This window comes from Miniopterus schreibersii, assembly GCF_964146895.1.
Source record: "Miniopterus schreibersii genome assembly, chromosome: 11".
Classification (NCBI taxonomy): domain Eukaryota; kingdom Metazoa; phylum Chordata; class Mammalia; order Chiroptera; family Miniopteridae; genus Miniopterus; species Miniopterus schreibersii.
The window spans coordinates 8,852,303-8,876,092 of NC_138111.1; the positions used below are offsets into that span (position 1 = coordinate 8,852,303).

At 35.8% G+C, this 23,790-nt stretch overlaps 1 protein-coding gene across 4 annotated transcripts in view; it reads left to right on the plus strand.

Annotated features, from left to right (window-relative positions):
* Positions 1-23,433, plus strand: part of RC3H2 (ring finger and CCCH-type domains 2) — a 40,264-nt gene extending 16,831 nt beyond the window's left edge. For 2 of the 4 annotated variants that reach the window (XM_081152360.1, XM_081152363.1), the window contains 16 exons: positions 1,768-1,968; positions 2,424-2,556; positions 2,662-2,780; positions 4,516-4,628; positions 6,387-6,695; positions 11,397-11,611; positions 12,292-12,722; positions 13,289-13,459; positions 15,360-15,506; positions 15,785-15,998; positions 16,540-16,624; positions 16,896-16,977; positions 17,061-17,195; positions 17,452-17,559; positions 17,655-17,803; positions 18,396-23,433. In XM_081152360.1, the coding sequence (XP_081008486.1) occupies positions 1,768-1,968; positions 2,424-2,556; positions 2,662-2,780; positions 4,516-4,628; positions 6,387-6,695; positions 11,397-11,611; positions 12,292-12,722; positions 13,289-13,459; positions 15,360-15,506; positions 15,785-15,998; positions 16,540-16,624; positions 16,896-16,977; positions 17,061-17,195; positions 17,452-17,559; positions 17,655-17,803; positions 18,396-18,594 (2,811 nt within the window). In that variant the 3' untranslated portion in view covers positions 18,595-23,433. The remainder of the gene's footprint in view (positions 1-1,767; positions 1,969-2,423; positions 2,557-2,661; positions 2,781-4,515; positions 4,629-6,386; positions 6,696-11,396; positions 11,612-12,291; positions 12,723-13,288; positions 13,460-15,359; positions 15,507-15,784; positions 15,999-16,539; positions 16,625-16,895; positions 16,978-17,060; positions 17,196-17,451; positions 17,560-17,654; positions 17,804-18,395) is intronic. The other 2 variants (XM_081152361.1, XM_081152362.1) reach the window with 2 other exon arrangements.
* Positions 23,434-23,790: the final 357 nt, after the last annotated feature.

Consider the following 23,790-nt stretch of genomic DNA (forward strand, 5'->3'; position numbering starts at 1 on the left):
AACTGTCTAAACATTACATGCCTGTGTGTGACGCAGAGGGTTCCTAGAATGGGTGTCACCTTGTTTAGAGGCCTCCACAAATGCAGAATGCTTATAAGAGTTAAAGGCAAACTGTTTTTTTTCTTTCTGCGTTGGATTGCATCTGTGGTACTACCTATTGAAAATAAGAACAAATGTGAAAGTGTCAGTAACACAAAACACAACATAAGGAAATAGTTGGGTAAACTTGACTCTTGGGATAGTGAAAGTGGACTAAAGAAGCCCAGTTCATTTATATTTACCATCTTAAAAGGGAGTCAGGAACTAGACTGAAAATTTTATAGGAGTAGGTAAGTGTTTTAACTTGCCCAATACTATTTTTATCTCATTCTCTGTGTTATTAAAGCTTTTAATCTGAAGATGGCCTATATGTTGTCTTAGGGATAACAAAAGAGTAAAAATGGAGATTTCCCCATTTTCATATTCTTGGGAGCATATTGCTGTTTCTCATGTGCCCACAACAGCAATAGAAACAACCAGTGAAATGGTCTGAAATATTTTCATTGTACTGATGAGGAAATCATTGTTTTAAATAGTTTGAATGATTTATCCAATCTCAGTTTGAGACCCTGGGCTAGTCCTGGGTATTCTGAAGACTAAATTTTGTATTTCACTGTGGCCATTAGCAAGTTTCAGAGATTCAGGAATCAGTGTGTGTAGTCTCTTGTGGAAATTATTTGGCCATGTACCTGCATGACTGGGTAAGGAGATAATTTCACTTAGCACATGTGAACTCTGTAACTTTTGAACTTTTTATTTATTAGATGAAGTATAGATTAATGCTCATAAATACCTTAGTGATCATTTTTGTGGTGGCAGAAAATTTCTTAATTATCATGTGGTGCTCATTGGCTAGACGGATTATGACACTCCTTTGCTTAAATGTTCTTGGAGACTTCCCATTTCCCTTAGGATGATCCCCAACTTTCTAACCAACGTATACAAGGCCTTCTATGATTCTTTCCCAGCCTGCATCTTAGCCTCTAATTCTGTTTTCTCAGCTCTTTCATGTTTCTATTTTATCACTTGCTACTCTTCTTAGAATTCTATTCCTCACCCTTTTTTGCCTGGGGAACTCCTATTTATTCTTTGAGACTCCGTTTGTGTAACTTCCAACTGGGGAAAGTGTTCTCTGATACCCCTTCTCTCCCCAACCAGTCAGATTTGATTGCCTTTCCTTTATATTGCCTTAGTGCAGCGATTTTCAACCTTTACATCTCATGACACACATAAACTAACAACTAAAATTCTACAGCACACCAAGAAATGTATTATATGTTTTGCTGATCTGACAAAAAGATAGGTATAATTTTGATTCATTCACCCCAGACGGCTCTTGTGTTGGCTGTTGTCATTTTTTTAATTTGACAGCCTAAGGGAAAAGAGGTCAGTGCCCCTGACTAAACAGTGTCAGGTATTATATGTTTTAAAAATTCTTGCAGCACACTGGCTGAAAATCACTGCCATGGAGCCTTATAATAGCACCTATACTATAATTTTACATCTCTTCCCTACCAGCTGCGGAGTTCATTGGAGGAAGGCAGGATTATGTATTAGATTACGCAAGTTCTGTTTTGTTCCAAAAAGAATTTGTGGCATGGTCATTTTCTTCTTCTGAAAATAGTAGGTTCCCCCTACTCAGTACCCCCCAAAAAGGTTTGTTTAGGGGAGGAGGGAGAGCAGACCAGTTCTGATGGGTTGGGTGTTTTTCTCCTTTCTATTGTTTAGGTTACCAAAAGGGATGAAGACTCTTCTCTGATGCAGCTAAAGGAGGAATTTCGGAGCTATGAGGCATTACGCAGAGAACACGATGCCCAAATTGTTCATATTGCTATGGAAGCAGGACTCCGGATTTCACCCGAGCAGTGGTCCTCACTTCTATATGGTGACTTGGCGCATAAATCACACATGCAGTCTATTATTGATAAGGTTTGTGAAAGTAGAGATGCTGATTTATATCATTGTTACATTGGAGAATACTGGAATCTTCTGAAGGGACTAAAGAGAATAGGAGATTCAGTTGGAGATTCCTACTTTTTAAATATCAGAGTCTTATAAAGTCTTTTTTTTCTTTGAATTTTTTTTTAACTTTCAAAATAAACTAAGGGAGGCAATAGGGGAGCAAATACAGGATATTAGCATAAAAGCAGCTTGACTTACAGAGTCTGTCGTTCATCTACATTTTGACTCCAGAAAGCTAATACTTTTTCTGAGTGTCTAATGATGAATTTCATAGGGCAGATTCTGAGGTGAAAATCTAATTCACCATTGATACTCCTACTATGGAGTCTGAAGACACTTGAAAACCTGTTTAGTATGTTGACTAAATGAAAGCATTTGAATATAGATATGTCATAAAAACCATTCTGTCTTCTGTTTGTTAGCTGCAATCTCCAGAATCATTTGCAAAGAGTGTCCAGGAATTGACAATTGTTTTGCAACGAACAGGTGACCCAGCTAACTTAAATAGACTGAGGCCTCATTTAGAGCTTCTTGCAAACATAGACCCCAATCCAGGTAGGTGGGGAAATACTCAATTGCTTATACTTTTTATAATAACAGAAAAGAATTTCTGCTAACAGATTCTTTTCTCCATGCCATCTCCTTGGTGGCTTATTTTAGATGCTGTTTCACCAACTTGGGAGCAGCTAGAAAATGCAATGGTAGCTGTTAAAACAGTTGTTCATGGCCTTGTGGACTTCATACAGAATTATAGTAGAAAAGGCCATGAGACACCTCAGGTAAACACATTTATTGTACTTATGCTGTTATCTCTAACAGAGGTTCATCTTGAACACTTAACAAGCTGTTTGGTTAATGGACTCTTTATATGACTACTCTCTCATAAGTTTTATTGTCTGATCTTTTGGGAGAAACTCAAGTTGTAGTGTACCTGATAAGTAATTCATAGCACAGCAACAGTTTGGAGAATATCTTGAATATTCATTCACTGTAGATGTCTTTGACCAAGTACAGATTATTGATTCCTTCCAAACATTTTGTCTGATTCTTTTCTAATGTGGAGAAATTGTCACTTTTCTCTTTATTGCTGTCGTACAACGTATTTGTGAGTGTGTGGAATTTGAAGTTTTAGAATATTTGCAGCTCTGGCTAGTATGGCTCAGTTGGTTGTGAGTCATCCTGTGTACTGAAAGGTTGCCAGTTCCATTTCTGGTCAAGGCACATGCCCCGGGTTGCAGGCTCAATCCCCAGGATTGAGCAGCCTATCAATGTTTTCCTTTCTCTGTCACTCTCTATTCCTCTCTCTCTAAAGTAATCAATAAAAGTATTTTTTAAAACAAATTTTCAGTGTACTTTAGAAGAAGTTATTTAAGGTATAACTCCTTTATTCTAACAATAACATCTATCTATTATTTATTTATTTGTTTGTTTACTTATTGTTGTTAATCCTCACCTGAGGATATTTCCATTGATTTTTTTTTTAGAGAGAGTGGGAGGGAGGGAGAGAAAGAGAGAGACATTGATGTAAGAGAGAGACATCAATTGGTTGCATCCTGCATGCACCATGACTGGAGCCAGGGGTGGAACCTGCAACCCAGGTATGTGCCTTTGGCCAGAAATTGAACCCATGACCCTTTGGTGCATGGGCCAACTCTCTAACCACTAAGCCACACCTGCCAGGGTTACATTTATTTATTAAGTTGCTATGAGCAAGTCCCTATGTTCATTATTTTACATATATTATTTCTAATTCTCACAATCACCTGCAAGATAGTTGCTGTTCCCAAGTTGAAGCTTAAAATGGTTGAATAACATGTCTAAAGTCATGGTTGCAGTAAGTGACAGAGTGGGGTTCAAATCTACTCCAAAATGATCTTTCCAATCTTCTACCCTTATTCCATTAGAAGACATTCTAATATTCAAATATTAACTAAAAGAGAAATGTTTCATCTTTATTAAGGTCACAAAAATAACAATGACATTTTAGATTTTTATGCAAATTATAGCAGGTATGATGAGGTTTTTCTATTTTGCCTCATTATGTGATCTTAACTCCCAGCCTAAAAGAGAGTTGTACCCTCAAGTTGACAAATATTTCTTAATTTTTCACTTTCAGGGGAACCATTTTCTACATATCCTGGGAAAGCTTAAGTGAACAAGCTTGTTACCTTTAAATGCTTTTTAGAAGTTTTTGTTTGGTTTTGGTATCATAATTTTAACACAGTAGTGAATTGATGAGAAAATCTTGTTTTTTTTATGGGCTTTGTGTTGCCTTACAAATACATAGACATAACATTTGAACCAGTTTCTGATAATCTCCAGAAGGAATGTCCAAAATGCCAACTCAGGGTTATGCCACATAACAACAGGAAACAATGGAATGGTAACTGTTTCAGCACAAAGTTACATGTCTAATGTGAAAAAGAATTTAAGGTATAATCATGACATTTTTAAGTCCCAAGAGTGAGTAACACCTGGAATCTTCACTTTTCCACACACTGATTCTTTTTGTAGCCCCAGCCAAACAGCAAATATAAGACTAGCATGTGCCGAGATCTAAGACAGCAAGGAGGGTGTCCACGAGGAACAAATTGTACTTTTGCCCATTCTCAGGAAGAGCTTGAAAAGTAAGTTATGAGAATTCTCTTGCATATGGGTTTTATTTTGGGTCATTATGAAAGTGTTAGATACAGTCTTAAAGTTTGCACTGAGTTTCCAAGATGCAGTTAACTACCTTGTTGCTTCTGGGAGCCAGACTAACCTAATAAGTGACTTAGAACCTTATTCAGGGTTCGTATTTTAGACCAGTGTATAGCTGAAATTCACGTTTCTGCTACACACCTGTGTAGAATGAAAATACCCCTGTGTGCAGTCTTATTTGCTCAGGTTCATTTGAAGATAACAGCAAAGGCCCAGGTAAAATAGTAATGCAGATTTTCTTTTTATGACTTTTGTCTTTTTAAAATTCTTTTTTATCTTCTTTTGTTTTTCTCCTCTTCTATGGGTAATTCCTTTTTCTGTGTCCACTTACCCCAAACATAAAAGTAAATGCATATAAGCCATATTATGTGTTGTCTAAATTTTTGTTTTGTTTTTTAACCAGAACCTTCATCATTGAGATTTCACCAAAAAATTGATCTCAACCTTTCTGAACAACTGGCCTGTGTATCAATTCTTAAGGGACCTCTCCTTTGTGTTTTTAGACAGTTTTTGTTTTTGTTAATCCTCACCTGAGGATATTTTTCTATTGCCTTTTAGAGAGAGTGGGAAGGGGGGGCAGAGAGAAACATTGATGTGAGAGAGAGAGAAATTGGGTGCCTCCTGCTTATACCCTGACTGGGTCCGGGGATCGAGGTATGTCCCCTTGACTGGGATCAAACCTGGGACCCTTCAGTCTGTATGCCAACGCTCTCACCACTGAGCCAAACCGGACAGGGCTGTTTTTAGACACTTTAAACTCAATTGGAGTTCATTTTCTACTCCCAAGCATCCTCCTCTTCTATCTTCCATTTTGCTCTCCCCCAGTGTACCCTGGTCCAACCAGTTAATTCATGTCATGCTATAGGAATCATTTTTGTCAGCTTTCTTTTACCTGCTTGTCTTAGTCACTAAGTTCTATCAGTTCAGTTTCCTATATATTTCTCAACTCTTCATCTTTCCATTCTTAGAGTCCAAGCTATCATCCCCTTTTGTTGATCCACAGTTGCCTTCGAACTAGTCTTACAGCTACTCTTGCCCATCCCAATCCCATTATTTCCCACAAAACAGGGAGAGCTTTGTCATAAGACTCACTGTAGATAATGAGAAACGTAGATAAAATCTAGATAGTGGCTTTAAAACCCTGCAACACTGAGTCTGTGCCTGCCTTTCTGATATCATTTCATAAACAAATGTTTGTTTAAAAATGAGTTTTAGTTTTTTTATTTCTTTAAAATTATATAATATGTAACAATTTGGTAACAACAGATAATTTTTTTCAACTCTTGTATACCTTTCTCTTTACTCTATATTCCTAACTAAATTTTGTATGGTTTCTTTTATTTTTTACTTAGTGCACTTTATATTCCAGTTGGACAAAATTTCCAAAAGGATCTCTTTCCACTCCCTCAGAAGGCTTCTTTGAATCTATGTGTACTTTGCTTGCTATATTATGTGCCTATATATACACAAATGTGTGTGTGTTCACGTGTGCATGTGTGTAGGTGAATGGCATGTATTTTCATATGGCATCTATTACAGCAGAGTTTGATGTAGACTGTATATGATAGTTAGCTGAAGAAACTGTTTCAAAGCTGTTTCCTCCTTTTTAAGTCTTTTCCCATTGCCTTTTTTTTTTTTAAGATTTAGTGAAATATTCACTGATACATTGATTGTTTTTAAAACAGGTATCGTTTGAGGAACAAAAAGATCAATGCAACTGTAAGAACGTTTCCTCTTCTAAATAAAGTTGGTGTAAACAACACTGTCACAACCACAGCCGGAAATGTCATTTCTGTCATAGGAAGTACTGAAACAACGGGGAAAATTGTTCCAAGTACAAACGGAATTTCCAATGCAGAAAACAGTGTTTCCCAGCTAATCCCACGTAATGCTGACAGTGCATTAAGAGCTCTGGAGACTGTGAAGAAAGTGGGGAAGGTTGGCACTAATGGTCAGAATGCTGCTGGGCCTTCTTCAGAGGCTGTAACTGAAAAGTAAGTAATAGGCAAAATGCTTCATATGAGTTACTTAGACTTTTTATAAATGCCTGAGTATTTTTATTTTTCCTGAGGAAGAGCAGTTAATAGAATTTTTATGCCAAATATTTCATGTAGAAAAAGCACCAAATATCAAAAAATTTGAGTTCTAGTCCTGGTTCTTTAACAATAGCTTTGTGACTTTGGGAAGTCACTTTAACTTGGTTTTGTTTCCCTTGACTGTAAGCTGAAGAGGTTGGACCAGAATTGGGTTTTTTCACACCTTCTTCCCTTGAAATTCAGGATTAAGTCCATAGAGGTGTACCATAAAGGAACTTAAGCAGGTGAGATGCTTGAGTTCCTGCTTCAACCAAAACAATTCTTGGTTATACTCTGTAATGGTGTGTGGGAGTTAAGAGGGAAATCTTCAGAGCCAGACTCTGGGTTCAGATTCTGGTTCACTGTTTCCTAGCTGTTTGACCTTAGGCCAGTTACTTAATCTGTTTTCCTCAGTTTACTCACCCATAAAATTAGTATAATAATAAGACCTACTATTCTGAGGATTAAATGACTTAATACTTCTGTGTGCTTTGAACAACACCTGCCACATAGCACTTAATAAATATCTGCTATTAGTATTATTATCTCCATTATTACTGTTGGATTTCAGCATAAGATTTAATTTGGCAAAGGGGTTTTGGTGCTTTAAGAAAAAGTTTTAAAACTTTCAGATGATCTAAAAATTTACTTTCACCTCTAAAATCTCATGCTTTGTTATTCTTTTATCTTAAAATCTGAGTTAAAGCATGTTCAGAATTTATCACCAATAGTGTGTCAGTATCTATTATATGCCTTTTAGGAAAAAAAACTTTATGCTAGATACACAGTAAATTGCTGATGATTTCATATAGTTAAAATGATGAGTAAGTAAGCATTTATATTCTTTATTTCTGCAATTAGCATGTGATGGGGGAATTTGTTTATACAGTCTTTCCTGGCTGAGATTTTAGAAATGCTATATCAGAGAACATTGTCTAGGTAGCAAATGTTACTTGTGCACTCATTCTGAGATCTGTTCTTGGCACACATGAAAATACATGAGATATATAAATGTATAAGATATCTCTGTCTTGTAGAAACTTATGATGATATAGTCTTGAAGACAGCATTTACATAAATGAAGCAATATTGGAGCTAGATACAAAAGGCCACATAGTGTATATTTCCATTTATTTCAATGTCCAGAATAGGCAAATCTATGTAGACAGAAAGTAGCTTAGTGGTTTCTGGGGGCTAGGACGGGGGTGTATGTAGGGGGACTGGGAGTGAATGCTAATGAGCACAAGTTTCTCTCAGGAGCAATGCAAATGTTTCAGAATTGGATAATGGTAATGATAGCATAACCTTGTGACTATCCCAAAATCACTGAAGTGCATACCTTAAAAGGGTAAATTATATCTCATTTTTAAAATGACGGACCAGGGGAAACTTTTAAAAATAAATTAACATAAATAAATCATTTATTTACTCAATCAAGAATTATGATCTTCTACTATGTGCCAAACATCAGGCCAACTGGTGTAGTAATGAAAATGAACTGGATATACTCCCTGCCTCTAAAGGTCTTCTGGTGTAATTTGAGAGATGTAAACAGATACCATATAATATATTCTGAAAGGTACTATAATGGAGTTGTGTTCCAAGTGTTTTTGACACATTAAAAAAAAAAGAAAAACTAACTTTACAGGGAGTTACAGTGAAAGGGTTCTCAGAGGTTAAGGCGATGAGCTAGTTCTAGAAATACGGATAGTTAGGAAGGAGGGATCTTATTGATAGAGGAAGGGGCATAAGCATGTAGGTATGAGAGGGGCTGCAGCAAAGGAGAGCCCAGAATCCTGAAAGTCATCTATAGCTATAGTGATCTAGCTGTCTGACTGAAAATTGGCTTTTTCCTTAAATCTGAATTTTGGAGATGACTTGCATGATTTCATGATGCCATGAACATTGTCATGGATTTTGATGCCTTTTTCTTGATACATCTAAGAAATTGTCATCTCAAAGTACTTACCCATATAACATTTTGACGTGGAAGAACCGGATAATCTATGTAAAAACACTTAGCATAGTGCTAGAATGTGCTCAGTAATTGCTCAATAAGTGTTACTGTTATAAGGAGTATTATTGTTATAAGGAAATCCTAATCATTTCCTTTGTTGCCTTTATTTAACTTCAAAGACTAAATACAGCTCTAAAATATCTTTAAACTCTAAGCCAATACATTTCTACCTAATATTATTACCCCACAGTTCTTTATTTTCTACATTTTAATACACAGTTATACACAGACGTAAACATCTAGACCAATGTGCTGGGCAAGACTTAAAAGCAGCCCATTCTCCTGGTTGTTTATACTCCAGCTTTAAAAGGGCTTCTCTAGTTTGAGAAAACTCTTCTAATCTACTTAAGATACAACATATTGAATTCCTGCATCATTAACAATATCATTTCTTTGAATTATCACATGTCTAAGTGCTGCTTAAGTTTGGCTTCTTTTCATAATTTTTAAAATTTTTCAATTAGAGTTGATATACAATACTGTATTAGTTTCAGGTGTACAACATAATCATTAGACATTTATATAACTTACAGTGATCACCCCATAAGTCTGTCCATCTCACACCATTCATCATTACAATATTATTGGCTATATTTCCTATGCTGTACTTCACATGTTCATGACTATTTTGCAACTACCAATTTGTACTTCTTAATCCTGTTTGCCTTTTCACCCATCACCCCAACTCTCCTCCCATCAGGCAAGCATCAAAATGTTCTCTGTATCTATGAGTTTGCTTCAGTTTTGTTCATTTAAAAAACTTTTTATTTTAGATTCCACATATAAGGGAAATCTTATGGTATTTGCCTTTTTCTGTCTAACTTATTTCACTTAGCATAATACCCTCTGGGTCCACCATGTTGTTGCAGATGGCAAGATTTCATTCTTTTTTATGACTGAGTAATATTCCATTGTATATATGTTCCATGTCTTCCTTACCCATTCATCTATTGAGGGACACTTAGGTTGCTTCCATGTCTTAGTTGTTATAAATAATGCTGCAACAAACATACGGGTGCATATGTTTCTTAAAATTAGTGTTTGAGTTTCTTTGGATAAATACCCAGAGTGGAATTGCTGGGTCCTTCTTTGTTTCTTGTTATAGCCTTTGTTTTAAATTCTGTTTTGTCTGGTGTAAGTATTGCTACCTCAGCTTTTGTTTGTTTGTTTTCATTTTCATGAAATACCTTTCTCCATCCCTTTACTTTCAGCCTGTGTGTGTCTTTCCATCAGAAGTGAGCCTCTTGTAGGCAGCATATGTAAGGATCTTGTTTTCTTATCCATTCAGCCACCCTGGGTTTTTTGGTTGGAAACTAATACAACAGTTGTTACCCTTAGGAAATATAGCCAATAATATTGTAATGATGAATGGTGTGAGATGGACAGACTTATGGGGTGATCACTGTAAGTTATATAAATGTCTAATGATTATGTTGTACACCTGAAACTAATACAGTATTGTATATCAACTCTAATTGAAAAATTTTAAAAATTATGAAAAGAAGCCAAACTTAAGCAGCACTTAGACATGTGATAATTCAAATATATATATATTGATTTCAGAGAGAAGAAGGGAGAAGGAGAGAGAGTTGGAACATTAATGATAAGAGAGTCGTCATTGATCGGCTGCCTCCTGCACACCCCCGACTGAGTATCAAGCCTGTAACCCGGGCTACTGGTTTGGTGGCAATGAACTTTTAGCTTCTGGGAGAAGTTTGACTTTTTAAATTTTTATTTATTGATTTTAGAGAGAGGGAGGAAGAGAGAGAGAGAGAGAGAGAGAGACATCAGTTTATTATTCCACTTATTTATGTATTCATTGATTGATTCTTACATGTTCCCTGACCAGGGATCAAACCTGCAACCTGGCCAGGGCTAAAAGTTTGACTTCTTAAAAGCTATGATGAGATCCTGTGGAGCTGATTGCTTGATGGCTCAGCAAAGAAAATCCTTTGTTTGTTTTTTAGAAAAGATAAAAAGTTTGTATATTTTGCATTAACTTAGTGAGTAACCATTTCATTGGAGTTTTGTTCATCCAACAGATATTTACTATGTGGCAAGAACTATTTCATTTGTCCAACAAATATTTACTTAGTGCCTTCTGTGTGCTGGGAACTGTTCTAGGTCTTGGGGAGACAGCAGTTAACAAAATGGTGTTATATTTCGGTGTGTTTATATTTCAGCTAACCTAACTCTTAATAGAACAACTCTTCCTTTTCATGTCTGTCTCCTTTGTCCCAAAGAATACTACTGGTAGGCCCTATTATTTCTGTTATGAATTTATTGAAAAGGAATTTTTTAAATTTCCAAAAGGAAAAATTTTTGTTCAAAAAAACAAATAAAAAGGGACTGATGGGCCACATTAGTGCTTGGGGTTTGTATTTCTTTTTGTTCTCATCAGAGACCTGTTACTTTGATGTTGTGAATTAGCAATGTAAGGTGGCAATGTCATTCATTGCCTTATTTGTAACTATGGAAATACCTAAAGTATCTTTCTATTAGTTGTTTCACTATATAATCCTATGAAAAATTCCTACTGAGGAAGACTTAAAGAGTCACAGACAGTGATTTATCATTTGCTTTCTGTTAAATTTTCTCTCCAGTAAAATTGGTTCTCCACCCAAGACTCCTGTAAGTAATGTAGTGGCTACCTCAGCTGGGCCTTCTAATATTGGAACAGAGCTGAATTCTGTGCCTCCAAAATCCAGCCCATTTATAACTAGAGTACCAGTATATCCTCAGCATTCTGAAAGCATTCAGTATTTTCAAGATCCAAGGACTCAGATACCCTTTGAAGTCCCACAGTACCCACAGACAGGTAAGTAATTTTAGACAATTCTAAGAAAAAAGAAACTAATACAACAGTTGTTACCCTTAGATAAGTAAGTGAATCATTTGTTTCTATCTAGAATATTTGCATTTAAAAAATAATCCTTTGAACTTCATGACCCCTAAGTTTTCTTTCTGCCCTAAGAATATATAATTCTACATACAAATAGTTTTAAAGTTGTCATTCTTATGAATCAAATACAGGGTCCATGGATGAGCTTCAGGGCGTTCTGTAAATCCCCTGAAATGATATGCAAAATGTTTGGTTTATATACTTAGGTGTAATTTTGGAAAGACAACACACAGCTTATTTAGATTTTGAAAAAGGTTTTAACCTCGGCTCCCAAAAAGGTTAAGAATCAAAGATGTAACTATAATTACTTAATTCAAAACCTGTGGCAATAGAAGCCCTAGAAGGAAATTTCCTAACCATCTGTTAATAGCTCTGTCATGTGTTTTTAGAGAGCAGTGTAACAAAGTAATGAACATTAATGATTTTCATATAGTGGTGTCTTGAAAAGATGTAGTTTCTTTCAAAAGCAGGGGTAACTAAAGTAAGGTCAAAGCTTATTTTATTTTCCCACATTAAAGACTGCTTTAGATTTAAACCATTAAAAATGTTGGATTTTACTAAGATTACATTAAATATTCCTCTTTCCAATTTTTAAGGATACTACCCAGCACCTCCAACGGTACCAGCTGGTGTGGCTCCCTGTGTTCCTCGCTTTGTGAGGCCCAGTAATGTTCCAGAGTCCTCCCTCCCACCTGCTTCCATGCCATATGCCGATCATTACAGTACATTTTCCCCTCGAGATCGAATGAATTCTCCTTACCAGCCCCCTCCTCCGCAGCCATATGGACCAGTTCCTCCAGTACCTTCTGGAATGTATGCTCCTGTGTACGACAGCAGGCGCATCTGGCGTCCACCTATGTACCAACGAGATGACATTATTAGAAGTAATTCTTTACCTCCAATGGATGTGATGCACTCGTCTGTCTATCAGACGTCTTTGCGAGAAAGATATAACTCCTTAGATGGGTATTATTCAGTGGCTTGTCAGCAACCAAGTGAACCAAGGACAACTGTGCCTTTACCAAGGGTGAGTGATCATGAACATAGGAATGCTGCTGTAGTGTGATGGTTGAGGACCCAACATCTGGTGTAAAACCACCCAGGTATATATCCTGGCTCCTCCACTTACTAACTGTGACTTATGGAAGTTACTTGACTTCTCTGTCAGTTTTATCATCTGTTTGATGGAAATAAGAGTAGTACTTACCTCATAAGGCTGTTGTGAGGATTAAATCAGAAAAAAAAAAGCTCTTAAAACTGGACCTGATACATATTAGTGCTCAATAAATGTTTGGATAGGAAACTGAGGGGAAGGTAAAAAGAAATCTTCAAAATACAGGAACAGGATCTATTTCAGTTATCCCCACATTCATACAAATGACTTTCCAAAACCCCAAAAGTAAGTGCTCAGATTTTACTTTTAATGTACTTGGCACTTTCATTTAAGTGTGGAGAATAGGCTAGGATGACTTCCCTATTGTATTTTTTTGTCCCAAGTATATAATAAATTGTTTACATTATTTCCACAGAACATAGTTAAATTTATTTGCTGCTCCCTATATGATTAAGATTGTTTCTTCTATCCCCCCTTAGGAACCTTGTGGTCATTTGAAGACCAGTTGCGAGGAACAAATAAGAAGAAAGCCAGAACAGTGGGCACAGTACCACACTCAGAAAGCACCTCTTGTCTCTTCAACTCTTCCTGTGGCAACACAGTCTCCAACGCCACCTTCTCCTCTGTTCAGTGTAGACTTTCGCACTGATGTAAGAAAGATTTTAATCACTTGGTGTTGCAGGGATAGGTCAAACAACTGACTTCAGAGCATTCATTCAAACCAGTGTTAGCTGTGTTGGATATTTCGCAGTGGTTTGGTGTGCAGCTGAATTTAGCTCAATACACTGTTGAGTATGTAAGCACTATGGCTAGACTTTGTGAGACACTGAAGACCATTAACTCACAGTCCTTTTTCCACCAAGAATTCAAAATTTTTTCAGTATAGTTCTCATTATTTTTTATGGTTTTTTATTAGTAATAATTTTTATACCTGCCATATATTGAGCACCTACTTGTGCCAGACACTGTACTAAGCATTTACATAATATTATTTAATTCTCACAAAAACCTCAGGAGGTAGGTATTATCCATATTTTGCAGGTTAGGAATCCTACTCAGAGAAGTTAAGTAATTTGCCCAAGTAATAAATTCATCCTGTAAGTAGCTGAGATGTGAATCTCGGTCTTCCTGAGATATTTCTTCCCTACTTCACAAAAGGTGCAACATGCCAGCTGTATTATTCATGGTGTTTTACATGACTGTACATTATTGTTCTTGTCATCACAAAATGTGTTTGCACCAGTGTCATTTCAGCATACCCTGGTGTTTCAGGACTGTTACATTTAAGCACACCTTTTTTTTAAAAAAACTCCTCTGGTTTATTCCCCGTCCCTCGAGTTTCTAATTATAAAAAACTTTTTTGAGTCTCTTCATTATGAAAACTTTTAAACAAAAGTAGAGAGAATAGTATAAACCCCATTTACCCTCACCCGGCTTCCACAGTTATTCACTCAGTCACTCTTATTTCATTTGTCCCCCCTCATCCTACTGGATTATTTTGAAGTAATCTTAAACATCAAATATTATTATCATCCATGAATATATTTTTAACTTTAAAAAATTTTTATTGTTTGATTGATTTAGAGAGGAAAAGAGAGAGAGAAACATCAATTTATTGTTCCACCTATTTGTACATTCATTGGTTGATTCTTGTATGTGTCCTCACCGGGGATCGAACCCACAACCTTGGTATATTAGAATGATGCTCCAACCAACCGAACTTCCCTGCCAGGGCCCATCCATGAATATTTCAATAAACCATTGAATTATTAAACTAGATCCAAATTTGCCTCATTACACTTAGACTTCTTCAGACTGAGTAAACATCTTGACAGTAGAGTGATAGATTTGTTACTTGCTTAATAATAGAAAACTGCATTTACATTTTTTATACTATGCTTTAGGAAATAAGTATTTCCCTGAGATTCAGATCTGCTGTTAGTAATATGACTTGGGATAAGTAATTTAACCTTTTGACCTTGAGTTTTCTTATCTATATAATTAATAAACTAGATTTAATGATTCTTAACAACTTTAAGATTCTTGTTCTACGGTTATCCTTGCAGTCTCTTTAAAATTTATCCACTCCCCCTTCTAGTTCCAGAGCCGCCTTTGAATTCTTTTCACTTTTGATTCCTTATTTATACATGTTAATCTTTTCTCAAAATTATAAACTACTTAAGGACATGCACTGTAATCTGTGAGTCTCTGTATGTGTTTCCTTTTTTTTTTCCTGGAGCCGCTCATACCATGTTAGAGGCATGCTATAAATTATTTGTTGATTGGTTTTAATGGTATCAGTCAGGAATTCCATATGAGCACCTAAAAGACAAAGTAAAAAGAGAAAGCATTCTATTTTCTATTAAATAATATAAATACAAATGGTAAACATACTGTTTGTTATTTATGACAGTTTTTATACTAGTCACTGAAGGGTTAATTGTTCACTATGAAGTCCTCTGTGTTCTATAAGAGTCACTTAATATTAGTTATAAGCTTATACATTTAAGTTTCTCACTAATGGGCTATGCCTTTTTCTTTTTTAACCAGCTCTCTGAGAGTGTGAGCGGAACAAAGTTTGAAGAAGATCATCTTTCCCATTATTCTCCCTGGTCTTGCGGCACCATAGGCTCCTATATGAACGCCATTGAGTCAGAGCCCAGAGACGTGATTGCTAATTCCAGTGCTGTGTTAATGGTACGCTTCCGGGGCTGGGAGGATGTTACGCATGTTGACTCAGGTTTTAAAATGAGTGAATACTTTTATCTTCATTGTTGCTATAAGTCTGAACTAAATTGAATTTAATGTTTAAATTATTTGAACCTGGTTTGGTGGTCTAAAATAGATGTTGGGTTATCATTGAAATATACAGCTAGTTTTAAATGTTAAATTTACCAGAAAACTTAATTACATGTCTTTTGAAAGCATGTGAAATTGCCAACAGTCCTATTACTGATTTTCTTTGGTTTATGCAGGACCTAGACAGTGGAGATGTTAAGAGAAGAGTACATTTATTTGAAACTCAGAGAAGGACAAAAGAAGAAGACCCGATAATTCCTTTTAGTGATGGACCTATCATCTCAAAATGGGGTGCAATTTCCAGATCTTCCCGCACAGGTTACCATACCACGGATCCTGTCCAGGCCACTGCTTCCCAAGGAAGTGCGACTAAGCCTATCAGTGTATCAGGTAATCCATTAAGCTAATACTTCACCTGATATATTCTAGCACTGTGTTTATTTTATTTTTCCATCACCATTTATCCCCTCTATGCTCTCTTCCATCTCCACCCCCCCCACCCCCCTTAATTACCACACTGTTGTCTGTGTCCATGAGTTCACTCTCTGTTTTTTATTTTCTTTTTTGCTCAGCTCCCCGAGCTGTTTGCCTGCCCTCTATCTATGAGTCTGTCTCTATTTTGCTTGGTAATTCAGTTCATTAAATTCCACATGAGTCTTTCTCTGACTGGTTTATTTCATTTAGCATAATGTTCCCCAAGTCCATCCATGCTGCCACAAAGGGTAAAATTTTCTTTAGTGCTGTATTTTTTAATCCTCACTTTGTGGATTTTCTTCCATTTAACAACCACAGTAAACTCAGAATTAAATGGTTTAACCCAGGAGAACATGGTTAGTTGGATAAAATATGAATCTTTTTTGGAAAATATCCATTCACATCTGTATACTGACTTTCACTCTTCTGATCATTGTTTCTTTCTATGTTTCTATAGACTATGTCCCTTACGTCAACGCCGTTGATTCAAGGTGGAGCTCTTATGGTAGCGAGTCCGCATCGTCAGCACACTATACTGAACGGTAAGGCTACTCGGAATCCTTTAGGGTTTTCTATTCTCAGACTTGTATATACCCTCAAAGGACAGATTCTGTCCCCAACTATTCATAAAATGTGCTTTGCTAGTTTTAGCTATATAACAAATTTCTGAAAATTTTTTTTTTACGTTTGGAATGATGACCGAAACTTTCAGGGTTGATCTGTTACATAAAACATATACAGTATGTAGTCATTACTGCTTTAGCTGCTTCACTTGCTTCACTTTTACTACAATAAACATGTTTCTCTTTAAAGGGACAGATTCATTATTACTGATTTATCTTATCATAGAAAGCATTCCAGTACTGGAGACCTTTTAAGCATTGAACTTCAGCAGGTAGGTTCTGTGTCACTCAGCTTTGACTTTTTAAAAAATAGGATGGTGGTTGAAAGCCAACTTTACTTTTTTCCCCCTTCTAGGCCAAGAGTAACTCATTGCTTCTTCAGAGGGAAGCCAATGCTCTGGCTATGCAACAGAAGTGGAATTCCCTGGATGAAGGCCGTCACCTTACCTTAAATCTTCTAAGCAAGGAAATTGAATTAAGAAATGGAGAGGTAAAGAAACTGAACCTATCAGCTTCACACTTAAATGTATTTGTTATTTGCTGTTGCTGTGCATAGGTTTATGCCATTACTTAGTGCATTTTAGTGTGCCTTTTTCTGATTCTTGCTTTAAAAACTTATAGTAGAAATAAAATTGTGGTCCCAGACTTTAAATAATTCTTTAGATCAATCATTGGGATTCCCACTTTAATTTAAAGGGAAGCCCCAATTTCCACAGGTATATCATCAGTATTTTTTTTAATTACAGGGTGATTATACAGAAGATGCAGCTGATACTAAGCCTGATAGAGATATTGAGTTAGAGCTTTCTGCACTTGACACTGATGAACCTGATGGACAGAGTGAACAAATTGAAGTAAGTGCCACAGGTGGATGTTTAGAAGGCTTTATTCCATTGGCGACTAAAGTAAAATACTTTCATACTGAAGAATTAACATTTTATTTTCTTAGGAGATCCTGGACATACAGCTTGGTATCAGTTCTCAAAATGATCCGTTGCTGAATGGAACAGCAGTGGAAAATGGGCATCCAGTCCAACAGCACCAAAAGGAGCCACTAGAGCAGAAGAGACAGAGTTTAGGTGAAGACCATGTGATTCTGTGAGTGTTAGATAGAAAATTCATAACCATGAACATTTAAAGCAAAATAGATAGTGTTAAATTCATTTTTGGCTCTTTTATCCTGTAAGGGGAAAACCTTATGTAATGGGCAATGATTTGGTCAGTCTAGATTTTTAGGAGAGAAGAGCTAAATGGGAACTAACCAAGTGGTCCATGTTAGTAGCCTGAATTTGCTTTTTCTTGGGATAAAAATTTGTTTTTGTGCTCAAGTGTCAGGTTTTATTCCTCAGTCTGGTAGCCAGACTTACAGAGTACAGAGTGGAGAATTAAAACCTACATGAAGGATTTCCCTTTTAAAAAGTCTTATGAGTTTCTTGGCTTTATTATTGCCACTTTGTATAATTACTACCAAAAATATGGGCTAATTTGAAAACTTGATAGTTTGTTGGCCTGAATTAACCTAGTATTTTAATTTTTAGAAAAACAGAACTTTTTTAGTGATCTCTGATACTTTTTAGTGTTAAAGACATGCCTTTGCTAGAGGCGCTTAAAGTTCGGTACAACTTTTTACATATGTTTTAAGTTTTCATTTAAAGCTAATTTGTTTTCAATGTCATTAATTTTTTCTCAGGGAGGAGCAAAAAACAATTCTGCCGGTAACTTCTTGCTTTAGCCAGCCACTTCCAGTGTCCATTAGCAGTGCAAGTTGCCTCCCCATCACCACATCTGTCAGCGTTGGCAACCTCATTCTGAAAACTCATGTTATGTCTGAAGATAAAAATGACTTTTTAAAACCTGTTGTTGCAAATGGGAAGATGGTTAACAGCTGAAAGGAGATTCATCTTTCAAATTTGTGACCATACCATGGAAGCATTTACACTAGCTTTTTATATATATAATATATATTATATAATGTATATTTTTTTTAAAAAAAAGATATTACTGGGGGCATCCAGTTCCTGTGGACTCTTTGATACTTCAAGCCCTCTTGCATTAGCATTATGAAAAAAAAAAAAAAAAGAAAGAAAATTTACTTTACTAAGGTAACACGTTCACTTTCCAGAAGTGATTGGAATTTGGACATTTAACTTAAGCTTCAAGCAGCTTTTTATGAGTTTGTAGCAATCCGGTGCAGTAACTGAGCCATTTCCTATTTTAAATGGCTTCTATAGAAAATTAACAACTCAGTTATTAAACTAGCAGGATCCTACAATGATACATCTAGTGAAAGTAGACTTAATTAACTTATTTATTTCTATTTTATGTTTCACTAAGAGAAATTTCCATCTCATTCCAGCTGCTTTATTTATCTTTTTCATGGGACTTTGCATGGATTTTTTATTTCTTTTTTTTACTTTGAAGAGTGGAGTTAGATGTTCTTACCATAGAATTTTGCAGGGTTATATAGTAGCTTTCTTTACTGCATTATATGTAGGGGTGTGGTGCAGTGCTTTTATCTGTAGCATTTAAATTTTTTTTAATTTTCCATTTTTCAAGAATAGTTTCTGCTTTGTTAATATTTATACACAGGCTACTTGTTGAAGTAATTAAATATATAACCAAGTGCCTAAGTCTTTCAGCTGATGTACTAGATATTAAATTCTCCTAAGTTATGCAGAATCGTTTTTACAATTTTGATAAATTATGCACTAATGTAATGGCAGTTTTTTAAAATGCAGATTTAAGCCTGTACATTATTGACTCTGATGACTTGGCAAAAGAATCAGGTGCTTTCAGCTTTCTTGAGAAAACCCTGTATGTAGCGTTTGCACTGACTAACAAGATGGTATTGCTGGGTTTTTAATTTAAACTATTTTGGATGTTCATTGCATTATCTTGGTTAAATATTGTTTATTGTTACTTCATGTTGGGGTTTAATTTTCCCTTTTTTCTGACTGTTAGGTTGATAAGATTATGAACCATGTAATAATAGAACATTGGCTAACCTTTATTCATACTTTAAAACATGAATAATTTCTGCCCTGCTACAATGTGACTGAAAGTGTTTTGACTTGGCATCTGAAAGTAATGCAGTGTGTTCAACCAGGCATGCCCCAGATTTTTTGGAGGTATTTTATTGAAACCTAAATTTCAGTCAACATTTGAAAACAAAAGCTGGGCATTCCTTCCTGGTGATCTTACCTATAGTTTGTTTTTTCCCGTTTCTTTAAGATTAGTTTGACTTTTATTATTATTTTTTTTAATTAACTTCTGTGAAGTTGTTTACTCTGAAAATTGTACTGGAATATTTTAAGCCAAGCTGATCTTTCACCAGGTGTACTGTATGTAAGGGCTTTTCCTGCTAGCAAAATGCTTAAACAGGATCATGTTATTGGTCGTCTGAGCTATTCAGTTGTTTTACAAAACCACAGCATTGTATCAGATAAAATTTTGATAAAAAGTTTTGTGCGCATTTCCAGGGGCGGGAGGGTTGACATTTCCCTGAAATTTCTTGATCAGAATGAGTAAATACTGGTGTTTGATACCTGTCTTAATGAACATGCTCATAAGGTGACTGATAAGTTGTAAATATACCTGAGAAACAAAGGGGTAGTTTTGATATTCTGGTGTCAGTATGGAAGATCTTACACATTTATTTAATACTCAAGTGTATGAAGATGTTTGTAACATAACAGCACAGTAGCCTTGACTTAGTTTCCTTCAGTTAGTACTGTACTTGTTTGCCATGGCCAGTGCTCCCTATCCCTACAAAGACATTTTATTTATTTCACTCTGTAACCTGAAATTCATAGGAACGAGAGTTTTAAACCATGTTACATTAACTTATTTCTGACATTATAAATTAGCCTAGGATATTACAGGAACATAATTGTTATATAATTTATATCAGAACCTTTCTATAAATATGCGCTTACTACATTTGAAATGCTTCCAATGTACTTTATTTGCTGTTTGTATTTCCAAAAAGGATATGCAAACCATAATGTCTATTTCATGGATATTTAAATAGTGAGATCTTCCATGTTGAAGGTAATGTATTTTTTTTTAAGATTTAAAAATTGCTATTTTGTTACAAAATAGAGACCTATTAACAGTTCGAGAGCTCCTTATGTGCCCTCAGGGAAAGAACCCTCTGTGCAACAGAACTACGCAAAACATCTTCAGCACGCTCTGAGGGTGGATATATACTACATAAATTGATCTTGTGTATTTAACCATATCTTTTTAATTTTAAAATCGAGATTTTTAAAACGTGGTTGTGCTCTGCTGGAGGGGGTTGGGATAAACTGCTTAGGTGTTTGCCTACTTGTCCAGTGAAATTACATTTGCATCAGTGTATGTATATACCTGCCAACCTTATTGGTATGTCTCAGAACATTTATATTAAAATAATGCTTGTCTTGCAGCAGGTGATCCCATAAAAACAATAACTCCGTGTTCTTAAAAACTTACTCTCATGTTCACTAACAACATAGAATTGCTTCTGTGTTGGGGTTATTCTGTATTGCATTCTTTATGTTGTAAGCCATCTCCTGTTTCTCGTGGTGGGTTAATACGAAGTAAAAAGCATTGATTCTCTGCCAGTTTAGAAGAAAGTTCACTTTATCAGATCCTTCTTCAAAATGGTACCTACTGATGTCATAGAGGAAAAAACACAAATCCAGACATAAGATGTGACTTTTTAAAATCAGGCAGTCCCTGTCATTTGACCCTTTTACCAATGTGTGATGTAGATAGCTTGAAATCAAAGGAAATTTGTAATGTTGGTTACTAAGCTGCCTATGTTGCCTGTGACCTAATTAGAAAAATGTAGCCTGAGGTCTGGGAAGTGGGAAATGGTGTTTTGTTTGTTTGCTTGCTTGTTTGTTTTTGTTGTTGGGTGTATTTTCCTCCTCTTTTTATGTTTTTGTTTTTCAACTTCTAAGTCCCATTCTAAAGTCCATATTCCTCATTCAGATGCTATGAATGTAGCATCAGTAATTTTCTTTTGTGCTTTCATTCACTTTGTATATTCTGAGTTTACATATGTGCTTCATCTAATTGGTACCTGAACAAAGCAGATTTCCTCGTCTTTGCTGCCATAACTTAAACTTTCAGTACCATCTCATAGACCAGTATCATGCATGAAAGTTGTGCATTGTAATTTTCTAGAGAAGGTACTTCATTGGGTCAGTTGCACTGATTTTTTCCTAGTAGCTATTTACTCTCACAAGAGAATGATAAAAGAAACCTCTTATACCAGGGCTGAAATTTTTCATTTGTCTGGATCTAGGCACTTTCATTCAAATTTCAAGTTGATGCTAAGTAGATGGGGCAAAAGTAAGTTTACAGTCGTTTATAGATTTCTATGATGAACTGTAAGCTTGCTTTTGTCCCACCTTGTTATATAAAGCACAGTCCAATTTTATATGCTGCCTTGAGAAAATTACAGGATGCACAGTAGTTTGTAGGAATTTAAAATGGGGTCATTTAAACATTTGAAAACATTGTTTTAAAAACCATCTAGCTTGCCCCCCCCCACACACACATTTTAGATGTTAAAGCCATGGCTGTCTTTTTAACAGGTGGAATTTGTCATGATCAGATTCAGCGTGTGATTTCAACTCTGAATCTGAATATTTCTTCACTAGTCTCTGAGTCATTTTCTGAGCAGATTGTCACCAGTATTGGTAACTAATCATTAAGGGGGAAAGTTACATTGCAGCTATTTACTGGAAGAACTTTTCTTGTGTTTTAGTGAATGAAGAGTGTTGATGGGATCACTTACTGTAACTCCTACATAAGAACCCCTTCTGCAAGCAGAACAAAAAAGAATATGCTCGAGGAGTATCCCCTTTTCTGGATAAATTGAAGAAATTTGCTAGTTGCTCCTCTATAATAGCGGTTTCTATGTATCCCTTTGCTGGCAAGGGAGTACAAGAGGCCAAGGCCACCGATCAGCATACTCCACATTTGAGTGGAGTCTTATTTTTACTCCAAGAGCAGTTATTCCCCCAAGTATGAAACTGGCAGTATTTTTTTGTTTTTGCTTTTTTAATAAAAATCTTAAAATATCCTTAAACCAGTGGATCACAGACACTGGCTGCACTTAGTACTGCCAAAAGCCAAGGTCATTTGCATATATTCCATCGATCTGTCAAGAATTAGGCCTCACTTTATAACCCAAGGCATGGAAGTGCATGCATTCTCTTAGCTGGGCAAACAATTATACTGTAGTTGTGATACAACACATGTGGCTTTTATTTGTACTGCACATACCCATTGTACAGCCACTTGGGAGTATCGTGGTTAGCTTACAGCAACTGCTGTCTGCGTTTATACTGTTTATTGCATATTCTTTTCCCTGGAAGTGAAAGAGAAATGTTTTTCTTGTTGCATTGATTACATTTTATAAATTTGCTTAGCTGGAAAGTTTGGGAAAAGAGGCCTGTTTGTCAATTGTACAACCGATTGTGAAGCTCTAGTGTGAATATTTTTACGTCTGTATTAGACATTTTCTTTGCAAATCTATTGTTCGATTGAAATGTAAATGAAATTAAAGATGGTGTACACCCATCATGTAAAAAGCAGGCACCATCTCTAAGATGGATTTAATGCTCATTTTTAAGGCATATACTCAGCTTCTATTTAAAACTATAATTTAAAATAATTCTGTACAATGAAATGGGGAATATATATGGGAATAAATTCTATTCCATTTATTTCAATTTGAATTTCCAAATTGTAATGTTTCCCTTTGTGCTATAGGAATAGGATTAAGTGGGGGAAGGCTGGGACTTTCGAGGCCTGTATATGGGGGGAGGGCAGAGACGGAGCAATGAGGGCTGTGCCGGTAGTGAGTAGCGAGGAGTGAATTCTGTGTTTTTGCTGTAGGACTGAAGTGAAGAGATATTAGCTTTGGCTGTTCACAGAATAGAGCATCATGATTTTCAGTGTTTGAGAGAAAATTGATGGAAAAAGTTTGCAGTACTTGACATGTATTTGCATGCACAAAATAAAATTATTTGTCCACCTTAAAAGTTGTTTGTTTAGTGTCAATATCAAGTCTTTGGTACAACTTAGTT